The 9,477-nt window shown below is 46.0% G+C and overlaps 1 protein-coding gene across 2 annotated transcripts; it reads right to left on the bottom strand.

The window, feature by feature from the left end:
* Positions 1–103: 103 nt before the first annotated feature.
* LOC8037710 (DNA-(apurinic or apyrimidinic site) endonuclease 2) lies at positions 104–9,370 on the bottom strand. Of its 2 annotated transcripts, none has more exons than XM_029995739.4 (6): positions 9,148–9,370; positions 8,785–9,055; positions 2,476–2,619; positions 2,293–2,365; positions 2,118–2,199; positions 104–1,621 (listed from the first exon to the last, which is right to left on the bottom strand). In XM_029995739.4, exons 1-6 carry the CDS (start codon positions 9,260–9,262, stop codon positions 708–710), a joined length of 1,599 nt encoding a protein of 532 aa, XP_029851599.3. In that variant the 5' UTR covers positions 9,263–9,370; the 3' UTR covers positions 104–707. The 2 variants fall into 2 exon arrangements, with proteins under 2 accessions (XP_029851599.3, XP_029851601.3); XM_029995741.4 differs by having other exon boundaries at positions 104–1,618; positions 9,148–9,356.
* Positions 9,371–9,477: the final 107 nt, after the last annotated feature.

Raw genomic sequence — 9,477 nt, 5'->3', positions numbered from 1 at the left:
TTTCGTGTGCACGCAAAAACAAAGAATCTTGCTGTATAATATACAGAGCAGTTCTTAATCTAGTATGCTTATTAAAACAAATGCGCCACTAAGACATCGTCTTCACTGATATTTGACCAGGTACAACAGATCTTTAGTGGTAGCATAGATGTCGCAATCAGATCACTGTATTGCTAATTAACTTCTTTTATCCACTATTAGTTTGAGGGTTCATGTTGCACTTTAAAGTGTGCTATGCACTACTAGTTCAGGCCAGACCGACTTCAACAATTGCCAAAAGGTTTGGTGATCAAGGATATTAATTAATCACTTTTCTTTCAAGCCACCCAATGTTAAAACGACCTATGTAAACATTTAAAAAAATTGCGAGCTACAAGGGATGTCAGAGATGGCAATATTTTGAAGTTTCTTATTCACCAATTGCCTTTAGTGGCACATAAAACAAATTTATACAGGTGACTGTGTCAACACAAATCTAAAAATGCATACAAAAGAAGGGTTTCATGGACAGGGCAAAACACCCTGTAAAAGCTCCTCATTTGGATAAGAAACATTTATGACTGTATGATCCTACACCAGCCTGAAAATGCAAAAAGGTTTTTAATAAATATAATAAGGTCTGTTGAGCCTTTTAAATATAATAAGGTCAGCGGTTGAGAAATTACTGCGAAAGACACTCCCGCAACACACCTCTGAATGCTTAGCAGCTAGTTGTTGCTTGAAGCCGGTGTCCTTTGCTTCGATTTGGCGGGGTTCACCCACTGGAAGAACTCGCAGCTCGCATTCACGTCCCCAGACTTTCCCGTCGGACGTGCGCACACGAAAAACTGACGTCCCAGATTTGGTCCTGGCTTTTTGACGGTCCTCAGAACGCACTGCTCGCCGTGGCCCTTGCAAGGAGGAGGAACAGGCGGACCCTTAAGTAGAGACTTCCACGCGCACGCAACGTCCACGGCTCTTTTTGGAGCGGGCTCTGGAGCACCACTGACATTTGTTCCCGAATTGACCATTGGCAGGCCACAGTCACCCAGTTTGGCTTGTCCGTGGCTTGACCGGCTCGACTGTTTCGAGACGCCGACGTCTGTCTTGTTCGACGACACAAAGAAGCGGTTCAGAGTCGACTGCGCAGTCTTGTGGCTTTTGTCCGTGGTCCGAGCGGGCACGTTCTTCGATTTCTTCACCGGCGGACCTCCGTTTCGCAGTTCGACAGATACTGCGCAACTGTCCTCCCATTCTTCGCTCGATTGCGGACGGCAGTCTCTCTCGGCTTCTTCCTGGTCGCCGGGCTTCTTGCTCAGGAATGCGGAGAGTCTCTGCTGACGTCCCGCAAACTCGGGCCAGAACTTCGTGGCCATGGATGGGCACCGTGGCGAGGGGACGCCGTCGCAGCGAAAGACCGCCTCGACGGGGCAGTGATCCGAGCCCAAGACGTGAGGCAGGATGTCGGCGGTTTGCAGGAATGGGACGAGGGCTGAGCTGCAAAAGACGTAGTCGATGCGAGTCCCATAGTTCGTCTGCCGTGCACCCAATCGCGTGTTCCAGCACGTGAACGCTTTTTCCGTCGTGGGGTGCAGGTGTCGGTACGTGTCGTGGAAACACGAATTCTGTCCAGGTCTTCCTGCTGAAGAGAGAAGTACAGATGACATAGGATCGTGCATCGGTGTTTTATCACAACGTGTGTGAAAGGAATTCTACTGTACATGGGCAAACTAGCGTGCAGTATTAATAAGCCAGGAGCTTAATCTTTGCTTTGTGATTTAGAAGCAGACTTTCTTTCCGTTTCTCCTTTCGAAAGGACGGCAACATGTTAGGGTTGCAGCGATCCATAGTGAAGGCAGCTAAATGGGGCTCATGAATTAGACTCGGATAGAGTTAGCACATCGACAGACATTCGGGTCCGGGCTTCTGCATAATCATTACAGTGGAAAAAATAGCTAAAATGTAAAAATGCTGAGGGTACAGCAGGTGGCCCGTGCATTGTCGGTCCAAACACATGGCTAACAACATCCAGCTTCAACAAACACCAATTCATGTGGCCACTTTTTTTTTATAGCTGACTGCAAGTAAAACCTTTAGTTCTCAAACACATTATGAAAAATATTGCATCAATAATGCACCTATGTTCTCATCTTCAGTGACTGTCGTGCTGTTTTCCAGGAACTGACTCAGCCATATTCGACCAGGGTTAGAATCAAAGTCCTGCAGAAACAACAATGCAGTTTTCATTACAGAGGGAAGCACACTCCTGATAAAATTTCTAGGGCATAAATATCAAAAGAAAATTATTGATACCTCGTCATCCGAAGGATCGCAGTGGTCAATCTTGCGATGGGAAGTGTTCAAGTCGCCCAAAATGATCACTTCTCTGTTGCAAAGTTAAAAAATAACAAAAAAGGATTTGGTCATCCAGTTGAGAGGGTGCTGCTGATTACGAAAGGCATGACATAAAGAGAAAAAAGTAAGAGTGACACTCACATTCCATTTCTGAGCAAGGTCGTGGCTCGGCGCTTTAGCAGCTCGTAGAAATCCAATTTTATTTGACCTCGCTCGGGCTTTTCAGGGTCGGCACGAGGGCAGTACACATTTATGACTGCAATTCTTTTTACTTTGTCACCGCACCTATACATGTGAAAAAAAAAACAAAAAAAAAACAACAAAAGTTGAGAAACATGGACGACTTGTTTTCTGGATATTTAAACTGTTCCGCCATCACTGTCACACAAAGATATCCTTTACTTGAGCCTAGATGTAGTTTGTTCATACGACTCAGTGAAATAGAATGAAAAGGCAGGAGTTTGTAGTCATGACAACAATTCACATGTAGATAGCCACAGATCGAAACAAAACTGCAAGAAACAAATTGCATCAATGTGTTTTAGAGCAATTTTCAATACCTGACAGAATCCACCCTTTAGTCTGGGTAAGGGTGACAGCTACAAAATTATTGACCACTTTTACCGATATAAGATTCAACACATTATATCCTCTGCTTCTGAGCATCTACTTACGCAAAGTTCAACAGCATCACTTCCACACGATTGCAATTGTCTCGGTAGGCAATAACTCACTAGATAAATGTGACATGATAACCTGTCTGGTCGTCATAGATGCCTTAATGTGACAATTTAATTTAAAAAACTATGTTACGGCACATACTTTGTTGGTGATTACTGAGGAGGGATTCAACACTATGCTGCACAAAGCATACCATCTCCATACTGAATCCACAATGGCCACGGCAATAATGGTTATGGCAGCCGAGGGGCCCCTTGTTGGTGGGAAGCAGTGTGGCATCCCATTCGAGGCAATAATAGGGCTGCCAATATTGTGGCCTTCGAAACATTAACGAGCTATGCATATTGCCCAATACAAGCTGGTTGGCTCGAACGCTGCTTCAAGACGGAACACTATGAAGCACCATTGTAGACTACACCATCGCACTGAGATGTAGAAATAAGGCAAGAACCTAAATTCGCGAATCGCGACTACTCTAAGCACCACTGAGCTGTACAGGAAAGGGCGCCAGGATGGTGTTCCACACAGAGCGACGCTATACGCACGACCTCATACACCTCGGCCGGAAATGGCTATACGCACGACGCGGAAAGCTCGTGGCACCTAGTTCATTTAGTGGCGGATTTTGGCCCCCTATCGTCCTGCGACATTTTAGTCGACAACATCTTTGTTCTTTACAATTTTAGCTGTTAAAAGAAAGAAAAAAAGTTGTCAACACCGCCAAATTTTTGACAAAAAAAGTATGCCCGCCACCCTCTGGAATCGATCCTGGGTCTGCCACACGTGAACTGGCCAGATTACCACAGAGCTACACCACAGCTTTGGCAATCCGTTTTGACAATTTAATATACGGTATTTTTTTTACTAAATGCGCAATGAACTCTCGAGGCCGCCAAAAAGTAGGCGTGACTCACAACATGCCCTGCATGCGACGTCATGCTAGGGAAGAACGGACCCCACGTCATGCTGGTGATTTGACACCAAGGCATAGGATGCCGTTAACTGCCCGGACATGCGCTGTCATGCACCATATTTTCAACAGAGGTACCTAGTTTTTTCGTGTAAACTTAGAAAAATGTGCCAAGCTTAAGATGATGGCGTTAAGCCAGTATGTGCGGAATTTTTCAGCATTGGTGCGATTGCACTATGAGCAAAGAGTTTCGATAAGGTGCCGACTAACTTTTGACAAAAAAAACTGTTGTGTCAAAAAAAAAAAAAAAAAGCTTCATTGCACGCCCCAAAATGTGATGAGCGGCTCTAGGAGCACCGTGTACTAGTAAAATTGTTCTGATTTTGCAAAATACTGGTAAACAACACAAGGCTACCGTCAGAACCTAATCCCTGAGACAAGGAAAAATAAAATGACAGAAAAGACGACTCTCCTTGCCTCAGGGTTTAGATTATGATGTTTCCTAACCAGCTTGCCTGCATACTTTTGCTCCTTGCGAAGGTTACCATGTCACGGACGGCACAAGCCGATGCCCTGGCAGTGTTGTCTCAGTGAGCATGCACATGAAGGCTGTTGCCGACCAATCGCAGTCTGGCTGGGCTCGTGGAACGACACTCTCGCCTGTACTTGGCAGGGAGCCCGGAGGTGCGCTCAAAGCATGAATGAGGCGTAATGAAGCGAAAGGCAAAGAAAGGGCATCTACATCATGAACGGGAGAAGCCAATGCAAAGGCGTGCACGAACGTAAACGGTAGAAAAGTGCCGCCGCTCGCCGCTATGAAGTGCGTCCCGCTCACTCGGTAATGCGTGGCCACATCCCTTCCCTGCGACTCATACTTGCCCCAACTTGACGGCTACTCTGTCGCGGGGCATGCTGACAAAACTATCGTCAGAATACGTAGCAGTTGCTACAGCCAAGCGCGGTGCAATTTACCATGGCTCTTGCCGAGAATGGCCGTCGACTCAACCACCAGCATGGCGATTGGTAGTGATGAGGTGAAACCATACCTCGGCAAAACTTACCCTCACCGACCAGGCGTAAGGTGAGGGTGAGTGAGTCCATAAGCCTCGAAAACTCGGGAGTTTGAGGTTGAGTGAGAGGCATGAGTTTGGTGAGGGGCACGAGTTCAGTGCCTTCATTGAGTTCGGTGAGGGGTGTGAGCTTATGAGGTTGGCGAGTGCATGAGTTCGGTATGGGGCGTGAGTTCAGTGAGTTCGATGAGGGGCACGAGTTCATGAGGTCAGCGAGTTTATGAGTTTAGCGAGGCATAGGTCCCAGGGGGGCCATAGGTTTGATGAAGGTTTGCGGGGTGACGTCGAGGAAGGGCTGGTCATGTGACTTCTCCGTACATTTTGGGAGAAGTTGAGTCGACGCTCGCTTTGCACTTTGCAATGGTGCTGTTAGCTCGTAAGGCTGGTCATCTAAGAGTGATGGGCAAGGAGGAAAGGTGCCTATTGATTTATCTGCACTCTTTGGCTCCAGCTCGCTTCGCAGCAGCTTGGTCTTTTGCTGCTGGTCACTGCTTCATGGTAAGATGACAAGAGAGGGGGCGTGACTCTCCTACTCGCCTCAGCCGCTCTTGCGTAGACTGCAAGGCATTGATATATGCGTCCCGTTTTGTTGTTTCGTGAAGAAGGCAAATGGGGGCTACGCCGGTACACCTGAAGGCAGGCATTGCTATTTCGAGTGCGCTCGTGCATGGTTGCTAATCCTGAAGCCAATATTAATATAAAAGCCGGCTGGGAACTTTTGCAATTTGCTTGTATACTTGCTTGTCCAGGTTGTAACCTGGAGTTCTGTAAAAAAAAAAGTATGCATGCACGTCTTCATGCTCGAGTACGCCCGAAACGCCAGACTTGTTTCGCAACTGGGTGCTACATTTCTTTGGTAGCATATAAAAGTCAATTCGATAGTGTATTGTCATAGAACAATTGTAGATGATAAGTTTTTAGATTACGTTCAAAGAGACACAAAAAAATCTTTTTACTTTCACTTGATATTGGCGATGACAAATTGATGTTCCTAACCTGCTATGTGACACCCCGTTAGTCGCTCAAGAGGGGGCCATAGTCGAAATACTCACGGCACCCGAAAACATTTCGCGTGCCGGAGAAAAAAAGCTTTTCTTACTAGCTCTAATAATATTTAGATATAAGTTATGATTCCTATATATTATTGTCTGTCAACCGGTACAGCTTGGCCTGGTGCACGTTTCAGTCGTTTACGAGCAGCGCTATGTGTTGTTGGCAACATGATTTATATTTATACGGTCAAATAACAGGGGGGACGAGGTAGCATCGAAACCTAAGTAATTAAAAAAAATATTTGACATGCGTGCATGTGTGGAAACAACCTTCCCCGCCCGAAGAAATTAAGTGCACAATTTTTGTATCTAACAAATCTAATCTTGAAGAATTGTAGACCGTCTAATTAAGCTGCATGACCGCACCCTTCCCCCTCCTCAAATGTAGCATGGGGATCCAAATTAGGCTATCAGTAGTTACAAGTGAAGTGATTTATATATCAAAGGTAAAAAAAAATTGCGCTTACATAGGCTGTTTATTCATTCAAATTAGTGAAGACAAATGAGGAATTACCATCCATCAAAAATTAATAAATGATTTTAATAGAAAACACAACTTTGTATATGTAGTGTGTAAATATTTGTATTCAGTATACTAGTGACAAGTTTGAACACAAGTACACATTGTCTGAGCAAGGCATCTGACACCAATCCATGAGTTTGGCGAGTTCATGAGTTTGTGGGCTCATGAGTGAGGACTTGAAGGTGAGTGCGGCACTGAGGGTGAGTGAGTTTTTACCGTTTTACTTTGAGCTAGCTGCGAGTGAGTGAGTTCAACTAAAAATGACAACCTCTGGTCGAAACTCCGGAGGTTTGGTTTCAAACTGTTTAGAAAGATTCCAAAACTTTTTGGACGAAATTTTGGTAGTTTCAAGGGTTCGGCAGTTTCGTCACAGCACCCACAAAACCTCTTAGTTTTGTGGGTGTTGCGAGTGTTTAAAGACTCTAAACCTTCACACAGATCGAAATTCGATCAGTTTTTTATCAGATTGCCTGCGGTGTGTGGCGGATCTTCGCAGGCCCTACGATCTCATGCTGACGCTTGCGGGCGCATCCACCCATCGAGCGCGTTCTTGATCCATACTCAAAGTGACGACCAAACTGACGGTAGGAGCCCAAAAAGCAAAGCTCTATAGTAGGTTGTGCTTGTCCAAGTGTTGAGAGCTCTGGGTGCAGTGTCTAAGCTTCCCAAACATTTCAGTCATGAATCACGGTCGACTTATCAGTGAATTCATTTCCACTCTGGAAACACGCAGCCAGTGGACTTCAGCGGAGCACTTTGAGTGAAAGATGCCTAACTGTGATGCACGACCAATAAACTTCTTTGGGTAAACAATGGATTAGTATCTTTCTGAAGAACTTGGAATAAGTTGCATAGCCACTGCAGCAGATAGTGACGGGAAATGAAGCAAACCTCGTTGATCTGTAATGTGCAAACGGCTTTAGCTTCACGAAGGTCTCGCTGCCCTTCGTTTGCAGCCTGTGCTGCTGTGAAAAATAGTAGCTTTGTGCCTCCTCTTGGAGACAAACGTAAGTACCAGCGCTGATGATACACTTATCAAGTCATGATACATATATACAGTACAGGAGGTTTCGGGCAGCCCGTGCGCATATTTTCAATTGCACAACACAGGTGTCGGAGACCTTCTGGCACAGTCACTTCCATCTGCGTTGTGTCAACATAAACCGCAACGTTCCTGGCACTTAGAATGAACACTGCGCATGTCGTCGAGCTAGTGATGTGATTTGTGATAATCTATAACCTCCCCGCTTTGTTTCGGTCACGTGACGATGTGAATATGGAAGTTGTGAAATCGAAATCATTTCGTGCTGTGTTGTCTTATGTGAACAAGCCAATTTTGCTAAATTAAGAATTTATATATAAAATATGAATTATTTAATATGGTTTATAAGATTGCTTTGTTTAAAATGTTGCAACGAACAGTAACCTGGTCTGGCTACCCTGGCAACGCTCCAAAGGGGGGGGGAGGGTTGTGTTAGAACAAAATTTATACACATTTTAAAAAAGAAGGGATGACGAAATTTTAGGCTCGGTGGCGCAAGCTGCCGCCCGTTACAAAGGGTATGGCAATTACCATTCATTTATCCTACCCAAAACCCACCAAGGCTCGGCCGTTTTTCCGAAACCTGTTTCGGAAAAAGTTTCGCCCCATCCCTAGAGGTTGGTTACCAGTGTTGACGTCATCATGTGTCGAAGGTGCAAATCATGTATGCACCGAGAAGCCGAAGGAAAGGAGGAGACGAGAGCATGCGAGGCCATCAGAACGCCGAGCTCTGGTTGGAATGATTAATGGGTAGACCTGAAGCTAGCTACCTTTGTCACCATTGCACTCGTTGAATGCGTTACAACGCGGAACGCCGGCTTCCCATACATGGTTCTCACATTTGAATGCGTTGGGCGAGTGCAGTGGAGAAAAAGGCAGCTAGCTTTAGGTCTACCCACTAATCATTCCAATCAGAGCTCGGCGTCCTGACGTTTTCGCGCTCTCTCTTCTCCTCCTCTCTCACTTTGTTGGCGCAGAGCCATTTCTTCTGCATAAGATCACCGCCTTCTATGGTACTCGGGAGTCATGTGAGCTACGATCGTGGACGCGCAGCCAAGCACTACTTAGTAGGTCAGAGTGTTTAAATTATTACCCGGCGTCGTCACTCTTGCGAAGTGTTAGCAGTTAAAAGTAGAAAGGCATCGAAGCTTACGACAGGTGGGTTTGCATACCGAACGTGGTGGAGGGTCAACACTGTTCTCCCCTCGCCGTCGACAGAGGATATATGCTTGCTGTCAAAGTCCGAGGTGTCGCCGTAACATCCGAGGGAATCGGGGCACTCCGAGCTCGTCCAGAGTTCGGTGAGGCCCTCTTCGGCAGCGAAGGGACGGTAAGCATCCTTGCAGAATGTGGCCACTCCCGAATACCCGCTTTGGTAACGGGGAAAGGAGAAAAAGGCGCTGTAGCCTTCCACGATCGCCGACGTCTCTTCCAGAACGCTGCCTGGTCAGGAAAAACAGCGGAACAGATCATTTTCATGTGTGTAAAGGAAAGCGAGAACGCCGAAACTGAAAAAGGACGCAGCCCCAACTCACGGGTTGCTTTCGTCTCCTGAAAGCATATTATATCGGCATCGAGTTCTGCCAGTAGGCCCTTGACACCTGCTTTGAAAGAGCGCAGGCCGTTTATGTTCCAACTTACTAATTTCATATCGCTCTAGGAATACCGCAAAACAACCTGTGCCCGCTTTTAAAACCACATGCCATAACAAAGAGTTTAAAAAGCAAAATTAAAACAACAAACCATGCTCTTTGTGGCGATGTGACTGCACTCGCGCGTAAAAACCCTCTTTACTGCAGCAGGACGATTTTTAGCCATAAGATCATGAGACGTCCGTAAAACAATAAAATCGCTATGAATACCGG

This window comes from Ixodes scapularis, unplaced genomic scaffold (genome assembly GCF_016920785.2).
Source record: "Ixodes scapularis isolate PalLabHiFi unplaced genomic scaffold, ASM1692078v2 PGA_scaffold2__306_contigs__length_199485367, whole genome shotgun sequence".
In the NCBI taxonomy this organism is placed as follows: Eukaryota; Metazoa; Arthropoda; class Arachnida; order Ixodida; family Ixodidae; genus Ixodes; species Ixodes scapularis.
The sequence above is the reverse complement of the archived record's forward strand: the minus strand, read 5'-3'. Positions and strand labels throughout refer to the sequence as shown.